We start from the raw sequence: 15827 nt of genomic DNA, 5'->3' as shown, positions 1-15827 counted from the left end.
ATATCATTTAATCGCGCGATATTCTCTACATACAGAGCAGCTCCATATCGATAAGTGTTCCAAGTGCTCCAACTCGTCTCTCTTCAACCTGACCAGTCACGAGTTGCGGCACTTGCGCAGAGTACAGAGGTTCGCAGATATCCGAATCGTGCTTTATTTGACTGGTTCCGACGAGCGATCATGGTGTTACGGTGAGTCTATCATTGTAACGATCTCCCAAATCCGAAGCGTATAAATCATCGACATCTACCGCCCTAAGGTCGCAACCAGCGAAATTGCTAATTCGGCCGTAACAGTATACTTTCATATGTAATATATATTTTGTATTTTATATATATATTGGGTCATTTAAAAAGTATCCGCGGTTTTTTCATTCAAAAATTGAACAAAAAACCGCGGATACTTTTTAAATGACCTAATACACATATATATATATATATATATATATATATATATATATATATATACGAGGGCAAGGTGAAAAGTAACCGACCTCAACATGAAAACATGAACTATGTACAAAGTTTTTTGTTAAGTACCAAGTGTTATATATCAAATTACTCGCATTGAAAATATCTATAATTTCTCCTTTGACCACTTTGCTAAACAATTCACAGCTAAAAAGTTATAGCCAAAAAACCATAAGAAGAAAAAAAGCAAAAAACGAAAATTTAAGAAAAAAAAGTACGACTTGTTGTTGAAGATGCCGCCATCGAAGTCAAACTTTTCGGTATATATTCAAGTGTTATATATCATATTGCTCACATTAAAGGCGGCTACAATTTCTGCCTTGACCATTTTTCTCTACAGGTTAGCATAGGCTCGGTAGGCTTATAAGTTGCTGCGGCAGATTTGAAAAAAAGCGCTAACATATTTTTGACTCTAACTTTTTAGCTATGAATTGTTCAGAAAAGTGGTCAAAGTATAAATTATAGATATTTTTAATACGAGTAATTTGATATATAACACTTGGTACTTAACTAAAAACTTTGTACACAGTTCATGTTTTCATGTTGAGGTCGGTTACTTTTCACCTTGCCCTCGTATATACATATATATATACAAGGTGTCTCTTAAGATGGGTCGGGGCCGCATTGATGATGGAGAATGGATCAAAGGAAACAAAAAATTCTTATACCATGTTGAGATACTCGCTGTAGTTTTCGAATTAGAAAAGGAAACGTGCCAATATGCGGTTAAGCCGCGCCGCGAATTCGTAGGATGGCCCACACTCAAGCGGCGACGGCGCGCAGAGAGGGGGAAGGAGCACTTCGTCGATCCTATTCGAGGATCACAGTACCGTGTAGTACTGTAGATCTCTTTTGAATCAGTTTCAAAAATTCTTTTTTATTTAAGTAAAGAATTATCTTGAATATTAAATGTACCTGAGCCGTCATTTTCAATTGTAATGCTAACATTCTTGTTTGAACAGTTGTTATCACATGCAGTTTCGTCCAAAATACAAATTTCACTGCAGCTTACAGATTTACTAACATTATATACTTCTTCTGACTTTAATGTTGCGATATCGACCTGTACTTTTTCTATGACAAATGGTACTGCATGTAAGTAAGGATGATGAAATCCTATTCCTTGCATAATGTCTTTTTTACTGAAATGCAGACTACAAATTCGGTTTTTATCTTGTTTTTCTCAATTTGCAATTCGATTTTCCGACAGCAACAATCCATTTATACAAACGATTTTCATCATTAAGAGGAAATTTATTTATATAGAATATAATACAGCTTTTCCCAACAATATAAAATTTCAATCACAATTATATTAATTATATTAATAAATACATTTATGGAGCTTGTTTAATGAATAAATAGTACATTAAAAGAGAATGAAAGACTTTATTATATTAGCATTATTATACAAATATCCCGGTAAAAAATTTTTCATATATATATTTAAATAAGTATAAATATTAAATATGTATAAACGTATATAAATATTCATGAACATGATATATAATTATACATGAAATATATCTATATATGTTTATACATCACTTTTTTGTAAAATTATTTTTTAGTGTAATACTTTAGTGTAATAAAAATAATAATACCAGAATATATTTATATTTTATATATTTATATTTCATTATATTTATGTTTATATTTACATATATTTATATTAATAATACACATACATACATAATATTAAAATATTGTATTAGGTGTTGGAATTAATTCGTAGCGTTTTTAATGAAAGAATGTTATTTATTTCACATGAGCATTAAAAAATACATTAATGAAAGTACTTCCCATCACTTGTAAAACGCTACGAATTAATTCCAACACCTAATATTATTTTTCAACTGAATTTGGAAATACTTAATTTTAAAATATTTATTGTCTCTATAATAAATAGGTCATGAAGTACTTATGTAAAAAAATGAACATTACTTCCGATATATTTTATATCGACTTTTGTAATTTATCACACTACAAATTATAATTTTTTTATATTTTTGTTTTTCAGAACATAATAGAATGAAAGGTCACCATAAAATAACATTTGACATTTGTTATAATTTCTATTATGACTAGTAGTGTTTTTTCACATAAATTCACGCGATACTCATAGACAGGATACGTACACACATGGAAACTGAAACAAGGACAGCTTGGAATCAGGTTCATCCCTTTCTATCACATTGAGTCAGCAGTCTATTCATATAAATCTATATTAAAAAAAGGTCAGGTGATTAAAATTGATGAATAGCAAGCTCACGATGCTTGACGCTGCCGTAAAAGTACCTTCAGGGTAAAATGATATTCTCTGTGCTAATCGCTATGTAAAGGAATACACCCTGTGAGTGACAGTTTATCGATGTTGAGAGTGTGGCGACTTGCCATCAGAAGTCCAACGGGACTCGTTCGCGTGAGCATCACAGCCACCTTAAATAGAACATCAATCTAAATTCATTCTAAGCGTCTAAGGCAGGGCCTACACTACATTACCTTACTGGGCTGCGTTCAGAAACATCACTTGTTGGTGTGTTTCGATGACTTCAGTGAAGAAGTAGTGGGAATATCGTGTGTTTTTGGGTGGTGAATGTTCCCGAACGGCTTCCGTGTGGCGTGTGTGTCATCTCAATTCAAAGACATAGAAAATGGATTGCAAGATCCATGTGTCAAAATGGTTGATAAAAATAAGAGAGAGGGATCGTGGAAGACGGCCATCTTTCCATTCAATGGGAGAGAGAATGGGAGAGAGAATGAGAGGGAAATTGGCCGTCTTCCACGGTCCCTCTCTCTTATTATTGTCGACCATATTTGAATACTACTTAGATAAGGATTGCGCAGTCCATTCTCTATGTCTTTGTCTCAATTTCACCTCACTGCTCACGTTTAACCTCGAGCTAAACAATTCACCGGTGAATAAAAGCGGTGGAATGATTGTAAAAAGAAACGACGGCGGTATATGATTGTAAAAAGAAAGGAATATAAGTCATTCCTTCCACGGTTCATTACCGGTTCCTATTAAACATTTCACTATCGTACCGGATAATTATGTGTGCCTTCCAACAAGCGACACAAATGACATAATGGATCATTACATCCTTGTTGTTTGCCAATGTTAAACAAAGATGACATGATCATTGTGTCGCATCGCTTGTTAGAAAGCATACAATGTGTTGCTGTATCGACTTTAGACAATGATAAAAATTTCATCGTGAAAATTCAAGTTAATATAATACTGATTTTACAATGAGTCGGTAGTCTTATGGGCCTTCTACAATAAGCCATAGGTCATAAATTATAAGTCGTAAGTTAGAAATAAACCAATCACAGTAGTCAATTTTTAGTTTCTGACTTCTGATTTATGACTTATGATTCATTGTAAAAGGAACCATATTAATCTTAATGGATGAATTTGATCAATCAGTTATTCTTACAAGTTGGCTATTGGTCAACTTTACTGACTAAGACTTCCGATTCATTGTAGAATTAGCATAACAGGTTTGACAACTAACTATATTCTGATTGTAACAGATCTTATTATTGTAAATCCTTAAAGAAAACTGATATTAGTGATATAAAACTTTAGATGCGGGATGTTGCTTCATCGTCCAAAGATCTATTGTATTAATTCCTGCGAGACTTATTGTCGATCTTAGCACAGTTAGTTTTGTTTTAAATAGTACTGGATACATACAATTTTACAACATTTATACAAATAATCTGTTGTATAATGTGCATAAAATATTATTAAGGGCAGAGCGATATAAAAAGTAATTTAGAATAAAAATAAATAAAAAAATAGTAAAACTTAGACAAATTTTCTAGATTAATATAACTGCTCAAAATTTTCTGACTCAAGAATGCGATGTAATTATTGTAAATATAGAAGTTACAAAAATAGCTCTGAATCATGATGGTACATGGATGGCAAAGATCGAAGAATGATGAAATTTTATCTATAGAAGTTAGATTAAAATTCTGGCTCTACAATCTCAAAAAGCAAATGTAAATATATATCTTATATTTGTTTAGACTAACACTGCTTATATAATTTCGATTGGTCGATTCCCTTATGTACTATGCATTATGCATTATGCAAGTTTGTGCTGCGACCATAACGCACAGACTCCCCTTGTTTTTCGCACGGCGATTTAGTGACACTCGGTGTGACTCTCTCGACGTCCCGACCGATTTCACACTAGTGCACACCGAGTACACACGAGTATTTCCGAACGGCTGTATATTAGTGGCACATCAGTGTTTCCGAACGCCTGATGAGTCTAGTAGTGTGGGACCGGGACGAAATGCCGCAGCTGACCAAAAGCTTCGAGTCAGGCCTCCTTAGTGGACATGAATATCATTTTCGTACAACTGGATTCACATTGGTGATCCCGTGACGTGATCTAAAAACACGCACGTATTTCGGTCCCATAGGGACCCATATCCATAAGTATCTATAGGTATAAAGACGACCACACACACGGTCACACACGCTCGCGCACGCTCGCAATGCTTAATAGTGGCACCGGGCAGCACAGAGCAATACAGAGTAGCATAAAGCAGCATCGAGCAGCACAGGAGCAACAACGAACGACAGGAACGACAACGAACGATAATGAACGCCACCAAGCTACATCGATCACACTACGCTCATGCTTGATATTTATCATTCCGACGCAATCCGTTGAATCACGCCCTCATTGGGGTGGAGTCCTGTGGTGACTCGCCACTAGAGGTCCAACGAGACTCGCGTGAGCACCGCATCTACGTGAATTCCCCTTAAATAGAATATCAATCTTCATTTCAGGCTTAAATAAAACATCAAATTCATTCCAGGCATCTAAGGCAGGGTCCATAGTATAAGAATATAAGATATTTCATTGCGCATAATGGCGGAAAAGTACTAGAACAATCAATCAGAAATTTGTTCAAAATTTAGCGCCAAATTTAAATGCAGTGTTGGTAAAAATACATACATAACAATTATAAAAGCAAAATTAAAATTTGAAAAAATACAAAGCTCGTAAATAAATAAAGAAATGGGGTATGAAATAAAATAATGTTAACGAAATTAATGATAATAATGTTAATAAATGTAATTTAATTCTTAAGATCGGCTAAATGTACGATTAATATACGACTCTTACAATTTTGAACACAACACATGGGCATTTCTACAAATCAAATAGAATACGCTAATTATTTAGAAAAAAAATTGATAAATTACAATAAAGGAAATAGTTTATGAATGAATAAAAAGCACGATTTTTTATAGATATCATTATATATACTCTACTATTGTTGCTACATAAAACTTAAATAATTTTGCTTTTAATCCCTCATCGGTCATTTTGAACTGAACAAACTTCTGGAAAGAATAATGTCAATCAAGAAAGACCCGAGATTTGGTTCACGCACGATGTCCGCTTTTTCGTCACTTTTAACTTAATGTATGTACTTAATGTATACATCCAAGAACTTCGATTCTTTCCCTCGGAAATTTTCATAAACTGAAAAATGACCACTTTTCTACATTAATATTTATAATCCATGCGCGACACAACTAAACCTTACGTCTGTTTACAATTAAATTTGACGTAAAAATGAAATTTTTAAACCTGAATTTTTGAAAATTTTAAAAAAGTAACCGAGGGAAAGAATTGAAGTCCTTGGGTGCATACATAGCAACTATGGCGTAATAGCCATATTGCTTTTTACAATTTTGGATAAAATTGTGATTGGTTTAGGAGCAGCCGCCATTTTGGACTACTGCGCATTCTCAGGAACGAAATATCTTACATTCGTATACCATGATAGAGCCCACATTACATCGCCTTACTGATGAGTCTAGTAGTTTGGGATCGGGATGAAATGCCGCGACCGATCAAAAGCTTCAAATCAGGCCTCCTTAGTGAACATGAATATCAGTTTCGTACAGGCATCTACAAGAGAAAAAATCGAGATAAATCGAACGGAAAAATAATCGGTGAAAAAATTGATAAATTAAAAAAAACTATCAGTGATTTAAACTATCGGTGGTAAACTTTATTTTCAATTAATCGATAAAAAGCACCCAACTCTATGTGCAACTAATTTCAAGCATTAAGATTATATCTCTCTCTTTATGCTTATAGTGCGCAGATTGTTCAATTATCACAACAATCACTATATATAGGACCTACAGTTTTAATACTGATTCCGAATGACGGATTTTTCGAGAAGTGTTTCTGTGAGTAAGGGTACTCTCGGGAGATTGCCGGTCCTTTCCAACGGGAGATACAGGCGTAAATATTTGGTTCCTATCAATGCTTCCAGACATGCCCCGCACTCGCGCATGCGTGTTTGCAGCACAGTGCTGTAGCCATTAGGTTAGGTTAAAATAACGATGTGATACCGTGTCCACGAAGTGTGCGTGCCAAACCGGACAACGGGAGGTGCGAGGAATTCCTTGCCATCGAGTGTCTGACATAACTGGCTCCTATCAGGATCAAACCCGGAATCTCTGGTATAATAGACCAATGCATTGTCTGCCATGCTATGCTTGTACTCTGCTAAATTTTTATATTGTGACGTCAAAAGTAGGAAAATAAATAATAAGAAAATAAATAAAAAATAAAAGTTCCTAGAAAATATATTAATATGAAAATATATTTTAATGAACAACTTACATATAATCTTATGTATAATCGATAGAGCCAACTCGTAAATTATACTAAAAATTCTCCTTTTATATCGATAATTAATAAATAACCATATATCTGGAAATCAATTATGAATAACCAAAAATGAAATAAATTATGTTTACAACTACGAAAAACCGTTAAATTAATGACGTATAGAAATAAATATGATTTAATTTTTTATTGAAACAAGAAGTTTTCAATATTTTATAAACCTATTCTATTTTATAAACCTATAATGGAAAATGTTTTATTGAAAAATGTTTCTTTCAAATAAAATTAGGAAGAATTTTTATTATATGTTTCCTTGCTTTTGACATTGCAATCTGAGATAGTAGTGATAAATGAACAGCCTTATAAACACTGTTCAAACTTTTAAAAATGATTACTTAAAAATAATATGTGTTACATTATATATATTACCAGAAGACGATAGTGTCTCGAGTGAACATACCATCTTTTTATGGTATAAGTATGTATTTATGATTCTCGAGACCCTCCGGCCTACAACATTACTGCATTCACGCACATCCACATATACTCACAAATAAGTTAATATAAATTATATAAAAATTATTGAATTTAAGCTGCAGTAATATATGCAGCATGATATTCATTGTTATCGTATTGTCTGAGACATGTGCAGTGGCGTCAACATTAACTCAAAAGCAGCATCTTTTAAATTTGCACCGCGTAAATTTGCATCTTGTAGATCAGAACCAGATAAATCACAGCACTAAAAGAATAGCATGAATATGTAAGTACATATAGGTATAATAGCAAACAAAAGAAATTTTAAGGAATGTATTAAAATTTTTAGTTTCAAATACAGTATGACGAGACAAAAATACCTCTAAATCGGCACCGGCTAAAACAGCTGATCTCAAAATGCAATTCCTAAGAATAGCATTCTTTAATGTAGCTACTCGGAGGTTGACGGCTGCCATGTTACTGCCTTCAAGATTTGCACCTTTCAAATTTACACCTTCCATATTTGCTGGCAGACCACCAGGATCTTCAAAATTACACGAATGCAGATTGGCTGCAGCTAGATTTGCACATGACATTTTTACGCACACAAGTTGTGCGCCTTGCAAATTGGAATGAGATAAATCAGCGCGCTCAAAGCAACATCCTGATAGATTAGCACCTGCCAGACTACAGTGATGCATAATGGCGTACTATAATATAATGAAAAGCGGGTAAACACAGTTAAGGATTTTTGTTAGAACTATTTCTATCATCTAATTTGTTAGAACTATTTCTATCATTTGATTTGGTCAGTAGCGCATAATACGATTTTTTATTATTACATATATGTACTTTAGAAAAATTCTAGAAACACACCATACAATTATAGGCTGAGCGCTACATTTGATGATTACGTTGAAGGATTGCATATAATTTAATGCAAAAAATTGCATTATACGTTATTAGCTTATCTTTTAAATTATGAAAGTAAACGTACCTTAAAGTTAATATTTCTAAGATCTAATTTCGAAAGATCAGCTCTTACAAAATCAACTCCTTGGAATCTAAGTTCTGCGTTAGTTGGTGTAGACATAATTGCTTTAAGTACATCTTTGCGAGTTAGAGACACAAGACCCTCCTTTTGCAGTTCTTCTTTTTCTAACATTGTAGTAAGGATTCGAATAGCGCCTTCAATGCCATAAAAACAAGCTTCTGCCAAAACTCCTGTATCAAAACATTAGTTTTACTATAACAAATATGTCAATCGTATAAAAACGTAAACAAAATTCATATATACCAGCTACATTAACATTAGAATCAAGTATTATTTGATCATGTCTCAAGTAATTTAACAATGGTTCAAAATAAGTAGGACTTCTATCAATTAGATATGCTCCACTATGATCCTGTCTACTTGGTTGTATAGCATGCTCACTATATCCAGTTTCTGTAAACATTCTATATAAAATGTTGTATTACATTATTTTATAAAACAATTTTCTCTTTTTTCATCATTCATACTCTATATTTAACATGTAGATTTGATATTCAACAACTAGTTTTTATACTTAAATTATTGTAAATTATTGTAGCCTTCATTCGTATTCAACTTTAAACCTTAAATCAACCAATGTTAGTTGCTAAATTATAATTGCAAATGTATCATAAAAAATGATGATACTGAATCAATGTAGGATATTCACGTGAGTATATCGTTTTATTGTTTAAAAAGCATCGAGATATATCCTCTGCTCAAAAAGTACCCGGAATTTTTTAATGAAATGCAAAATTTTTAATTTTAAAATAAAATAATTTTAATTTTAAAATAAATTAATTTTATCCCTCTCCAAAAAAATCACCATTCGAGATATGTATACATGTGCTAGCGAGTAACCGACTCTTCGTACAGCACTTTTCATAGGCTGCTGAAGATATAATAGTCTTTAGTCCCTTCGTCGAATTTTTTTTATGGAATCAATCGAATTTTCTCTATAGTGATAATTTGTGTTTTGAAAACAAAAAAAGTGGCATATCTGGTGAATACAATGCATGGGCGATATTTGTTGTATGTTTGGTTAAAAAGTCACGTACAAGAGATGGCATGTGTAACAGCGTGTTATGCTTTAGAACCAATTTGAATTGGCTTGAACACATCTGATGGTGCGGTCCCATGGTGCGGAATTGGTGCAGTGCGGAATTAGCGGAATCATGATTGATCGTGGCTTCATTCTGATTCCGCTGTTTTCTGCTGCGCAAATTTATTTCTTTTGCGGATTCCGCCGATACTTGCCTGTATGCGCATGCATGTACATGTACTTATAAAAACTAACCTCATTAAGCTGATTTAAATGTCTTCTGCAAGCGCATCTTCTTCTTCTTTTTCTTATTGGTTAGTGGTTCCTATCTCCCATATATATTGAACGGAAACAATACGGCCAGATCACGACGTTGAATTGTACGTAAGCTTTGATAATGAGATCCTGCAGGTTTCGGCGTTGCGAGACGAAATAATTCGCCGTTGAAAACGAAGCTTAAAAAGGCTCTGTCTCTCGCGGCGAGAGACAAGCGACACAGAGTGCCGCTGGGACGGGATAGAGGGTCCGGGGCCGACGCAAGTGTTTGCGCATACGTGTTTGGGGAGTGCCGCGAATTGACACCGCGAATGTTTGAGTTATAATAGGCGGTCACATGCGAGACTAAAGCTTGCAAAGAGGCGACAAATTTTTGCCGAAGACTTGCGTAAGACGGAGTTTATGACTTCAAGAGGATCGAATGGATTGTTCGATGTTAAGCTTCGAAGTGTCGTACGAAGTGGAAGGGCATGAGGTTCTGTGATAGGGCAAAAGAAAATTATATGAACTAGATGAGAAGAGAAGTCGCAGGGGCAAGAAGGATCGTCTATCAAATTTTTTCTGAAAAGACTTGAATTGGAATTACAATGATTGCTTCTCAAACGATTGATAGTGGCAATAGACATGCGGGAGAGATGAGAGTCATGAAATCATGGTTTACCATTTTCAGAATAGAAGTTACCAAAGTAACAAATACCCCTGTCACGAGATGTCTTTCCGATGAAACTCTCAAAATTTGCTTTCAGACTTTTTTAGGAATATGGAATAAATCAAAGTACGGAGCTTTAAAGTTAGTATCTGAACCCTTGCGTATTATCCTTTTGGCTAATTGATCTACCATCTCATTACCTTGTATGCCACAAAGACGAGATCCAATGAAGGAATATATTTCTAAATTTGGTCTCTTCATTTAACGTATATAGTCAATAATATAGTTGTTAGTTTTGTTGTTGTATCCTCACAGAGCGTCGAGGACGTTCTTTGAATCTAAGAAGATTACAATGCGATTTAGATTTCTGTGGATAGCTATAGACGAAACATTGTAGATGACCCAAGCTTCAGCCGAAAACACAAAAGCGGAGGAGGAAAGCTTGAACATGTATCGCAAATCAAGCTGGGAAGAGTAAGTAGCAGAGCTGATGAATGTATCCTCAGATTTAGATCCATCTATATAAAATATGGCTTGAGAGATCAGATCTCTAAGGGTGACGTAAGGGTCTAAAGACGAGCTGGCCTAATTAGAGAGGAAGAGTTTAAGAGTTTTAGGCGGGGATTTAATATAATCGATAGCATGTAATAGTATAATACAATGAAAGGAATTCTGAAAAACAGGAAGAGCGGAGATAATATACATATCATTTTTATACTGCCACATACAAAAAAATACGGTTGCTGACGGGAAATTTTTTGGTAGGTATGTATATTGTGAAAGGGTTGTGGCACAATCACAAAGTTCCAAGAGCTTTGTTATGACAGGGTAGTACTTATACCCGTATAGAAATAACTTTAAGGAAATATGTGGAGGCCAGGAATTTGAATCTGTGGTACAAAAGTGATAGTTTAGATTTAGCATTAATGCATTTATAAAGCATTTATGCATTACATTGATTGGGGTAGATACGCGATAACTACAAGCCAATCGCAGCGCCTGGTATCTTTTGTAATTTTCCAAGGTCTTGGTTATTGTTCAAAGCAAAAATAAGAGAAGCATACTCGAAAGAAGTTCGAATCATAGAGTTGTATATATAGAGAAGTAAAGAAGGGCGCCCGACCAAGTAGTTCTAAGGACGGAAATAATAGAGTTTAATTTTTTCTCTTTGTTAATTACATATGCCATATGTTGCTTGCCTGAAAGTTTGGGGTCTAATATTATACCCAGAAATCTAACTATTGAAGAAGAGAGAATATCAGTTTCTCTCAGTGTAACCGAACAGTTAATGTGAAAATTCTTATACTTTTTGGAGAAAATCATCAATTGAGTATTGGAGGAGGAGATCTCAAGATCTCTGTTATTCAGGAAGGATCGAATGTTATTTAAGGAACATTCTATTGATTGTTGGGCGACTCTGGTATTAGCGTGGAAGGAAAATATGACAATGTCATCCGCAAATCGAAACAAGTGTATGTCAAGTGATAAAGAATCGTTGATATCTCTAAGATAAATATTGAAGAGCGTGGAACTGAATACTGACCCTTGAGGGGTGCCTTTACGCGAATGATAGATGGGAGAAAGAGATCCCTGTATCACAAATTGGATCTTGCGAGAGATAATTAAATTATAATGAATTTAATAAAGAGAGGAGGAAAACCCAAATTGATGAGATCTTGGATTAATATGTGAGATAAGACATTGTCAAAAGCGGATAATATCTATGAATACAGCCACAGTGTCCTGAAAAAGGATAGACCTTGTGAATATAAGCGGACAAGATAAGAGTGTCTTGAAACTTAAATTTCCTAAATCTGAATTCGTTAAGAGAAAACGATGAGTCGAGCCAAGCAAGAGATTCCAAAGTCCTATCAGGGATAGTGAGAGTCCTCAGAGAACAGGGGGACAGAATTTATCTATGACTTTTTGAATTTTAGAGGTTATTAATGAGGAGAGAAGACAGAATGAGGCGACGGTTCTTAAACGTTTGAGCATGCATCAGACCTCCGTAGAGGGGGTGCGAGAGCTGAGATTTTCGCAAAAAGTTCTCCAGCTTTTACTCTTAGCACATTGGAGAGTTCTTCGAACTCTCTTAACCGAGTCTCGATATGTTTCGTAGTTTTCAGTAGTCGGAGCCTGTTTGAAGGCTTTTAAGTATGCGACCCGAGACTTAACCGCCTCACCACATTCTGGAGTCCACCAGGTGCAGGGAGAGGAGCGAGCACCAGGAATGTATTGTTTATTGTTGTTGCGAGAGTGTTTGGAGGGTAAGCGATTCCAAGACTTTTCAAAATGCGGCGAATAAATGTGTAATATCCTTCTTCTGTAGAAACTGAAAGAGCACTTGCCAAAGTCAGCAATTTCCCATGCATGTTCCGCTAATCAATGATTTACACACAACCATTGCTCGCGCATAAGGCAAATTTTATTAGAGAAGAAAGAATGGATTTAATTTGCAAATTATATTGATAGAAATAGGGAAGTCGCTGTCCCATGGATCGCACCCGACGGACACATCGCAGAGCGGTGAAATATTTGAGGAAGAGAACACAAGATCAATAGTGGAAGGGGCTCTGATGGGATGATTGAAAAAGGTTGGAATGGAATCAGGACTAAAACAAGAGAGATTGTAAGAGTCTGTCAAATCTGAAAGAAGAGAGCCCGCAGAATTGGTTCTAGAAGATCCCCAAAGAGGATAGTGAGCGTTGAAATCTCCAAGGAGAAGAACAGAATTAAAAGAGTGATAAAAAAAAGAGAGAGTTTGTGATATTTTTAGGAAAGGGGGTATTGGGACGATATATAGTTATAAGAGGAGAATCATTAAAGAAAATATGAATAGCTAGCATTTCGATTGACGGGAGAAGGGATGGTAAGTTTCCCAAGACTTGATATTTTATTGGACTACGTGAAGACTGCCATACTTCTGATGTCTTTGTTATTGGAATTTAAGCGTAAATAATTAAAGCCTCTAATCGAAAAGTTCTCAATGGAATTAAGGCACGTCTCCGCAAGAATAAGGATGTCCACACTTTCAACAATTTTTTCAGGTTTCTTAGAGGCAGCACCGCGGCAGTTCCAGAAAATTAATTTGATGAATTGAGGGTTATGTTGAAGCAGAGAAGAATGATGATGAAGATTATTGTCCATTTTAAATATTATGAATCAATTGATCAATCCATCTTATGGATTTGTCGTAAGCAGTTGCTAATTTGTGGATCAGAAGAAGATGAAGGAATATTGCCATTGATTTTTTGTAACATGTTAGAGAGGATAAATACGATTCGTAAGCTTTGAGATAGAAAAGTTGGAGGGAGTGGTGGAAAGATAAAAGGAGGGAGAGGGGGTGGAAGAAGAGAGAAGATTGATAGGAGTACCCGAGGAGCGGGGGGAGAGAGAAATAGAGTGCTCCTCACCGATCGTCAGGAGTGATAAGGCAAGACCTGTGGGCATTGTGAAGATCTGAGGAACCACCATTGGGCCCTCCTGATGGGGAGCTGACAGAATAGTATCGGGACATCGTACTTTTTGAGGCTGAATTCTGTGGCGTGATTGAAAATTTCCTGCGGAGGAGGGGCCCGCACTTTATCGCTATAGGATTGGATGGGTTCGAAGGTTTGCGGGTGGCCAAATTCTGGGATTGATCCGAGTAAATCATAAGGGTTAACGTCAGAGAAATTGGGAAGAGAAGAAAAAATGGGAAGGGGAAGAGGAAGAGTTCTGGACTGTGATGTCTGGAAGGGAGGGGGGAAAAGGAGGCAGAGAAATGTGAAGAAAGAAAAGGGAAATTACCGGGGGATGAAGGGGAAGAGAGTGAAGAATAATTTGCGATGGAAAATACTAAGCCTGTTGCGACCTCAATATAAGATACATTTTTAAAAGCGTATTAATATACTTGCCTCTGTCTGAGGTACATGGGGCATTTATTAGAAGAAAGAAAATGTTCTTGACCACAATTACAATTAGTATTTGGTGGGAAGATGATAACAAGGACAATCTTCCATGCTTGCTTTGCTTACATTTCGCACAGCGAGCTGCGCTCTTCTGAACCGACATAGCCGAACCTCAAATAAGCACATTAGGACACGAGGGATATATGGAAGCATCGGGAAGGAAACATGCATGAAAGTGAGTGCACGAGAAAGAGCCTTTTGGCCTTGGAATTTAGTCAAGATGGATTGCGTGGGGATAAGCTGAGACCTTGTCGGCGGCCCGCCGACTTAACCTCAACTAAGAAATTATTACCGACCAACTTTAATACAGTATGGCTAACTATGATTAGATTTAAACTAGCAGAATCATTACTTTTTGAGATTTTTTGTAGAAGGACCACATAAGGTGGCATATCTTTAGAAGAATACTTGCAAATTGTATCCAAAGGATTCCTCGGCGATCTGCTCTTGGCTAAGCCTTCCGATGATGGCGACTTACGGGGGGTTGCCTTAACTCTCCTCTTCTGGTTAGCGCTTCTTGTTGACGCGACACGAGACCGCCGTCATTACAGCGTTCTTCTCGCCACGAGTGGCCGAGGAAGTCGTATCGTTTCCGCTAGAAATGGGCATCTTACTATTTATATCTGGATCTCTCGTGGATTTCATAGACTCGTCTTGAATGTCGAATGTAGAGAGCTCCCCATCTCCTTCTAAGGGAAAGGAGGAACGAGATCTTTCCAAGTTTTTACGAATAACATCTTGCGACGAAAGAAAGGTTTTATTCGCCGAAGCTTCATTTGCAACAGTGCATTGATTATTTTCTCGTTCTTTATTGAGTTTCTTACCTTTCTTTCCCCGCGACGAACGAGAGCATTAACGGCAATACCCCAGCAAGTCACTCTAGCATTGTCTAATCTAATTGGCGATGAAGCTCTGGACATCTTATTAATGTTATTAAGTATCAAATTCCTCTAACGAGATTGACGAGAAAGTTTGTTTAAAACCATTGGAAAGTTGAAGAACGCGAGTGAGGCAGTGCGCCGGGCGGAGTGAGGGAAGCAGGGTTGATAAAAAACGTGTTAAAAAAAACATTCAATTTTTTTTGTTTAAAACATGTTTTTAATGTTTTATATATGTTTTAAACAGCTTTAGAAAAAAATCATGTTTAAAACAAAAAAAACATCTTTTAAACATATATTTATATTATATTTTATTATAACGCATTTTTACTTTCGAGTATTTTGAAACGTTTCTGAAATACATTTTAATTA

At 35.7% G+C, this 15827-nt stretch overlaps 2 protein-coding genes and 1 long non-coding RNA gene across 3 annotated transcripts in view; all 3 read right to left on the bottom strand.

The window, feature by feature from the left end:
• Window positions 1-2420: 2420 nt before the first annotated feature.
• Window positions 2421-7683, bottom strand: LOC147909586 (uncharacterized). The gene is made up of 5 exons (XM_087407102.1): window positions 7580-7683; window positions 7145-7234; window positions 6659-7027; window positions 6316-6418; window positions 2421-5254 (listed from the first exon to the last, which is right to left on the bottom strand). Exons 1-3 carry the CDS (start codon window positions 7611-7613, stop codon window positions 6846-6848), a joined length of 306 nt encoding a protein of 101 aa, XP_087263228.1. The 5' UTR covers window positions 7614-7683; the 3' UTR covers window positions 2421-5254; window positions 6316-6418; window positions 6659-6845.
• The window catches only part of LOC105144017 (BTB/POZ domain-containing protein KCTD9), a 46029-nt gene continuing 37621 nt past the window's right edge, over window positions 7420-15827 (bottom strand). Inside the window, exons 4-7 of the mRNA XM_011052648.2 lie at window positions 8925-9085; window positions 8625-8851; window positions 8008-8337; window positions 7420-7892 (exon numbers count right to left, since the gene is read on the bottom strand). Coding sequence (XP_011050950.1) covers window positions 7776-7892; window positions 8008-8337; window positions 8625-8851; window positions 8925-9085 — 835 coding nt within the window. The 3' untranslated portion in view covers window positions 7420-7775. The remainder of the gene's footprint in view (window positions 7893-8007; window positions 8338-8624; window positions 8852-8924; window positions 9086-15827) is intronic.
• LOC147909585 (uncharacterized) lies at window positions 9124-14982 on the bottom strand. The gene is made up of 2 exons (XR_015545397.1): window positions 9958-14982; window positions 9124-9875 (listed from the first exon to the last, which is right to left on the bottom strand). It is a non-coding gene; the product is annotated as an uncharacterized LOC147909585 (long non-coding RNA).

This window comes from Acromyrmex echinatior, chromosome 6 (genome assembly GCF_024713525.1).
Source record: "Acromyrmex echinatior isolate Ae372 chromosome 6, ASM2471352v2, whole genome shotgun sequence".
In the NCBI taxonomy this organism is placed as follows: Eukaryota; Metazoa; Arthropoda; class Insecta; order Hymenoptera; family Formicidae; genus Acromyrmex; species Acromyrmex echinatior.
Note: the sequence above shows the minus strand (reverse complement) of the source record. Positions and strands in the feature narration are given on the sequence as shown.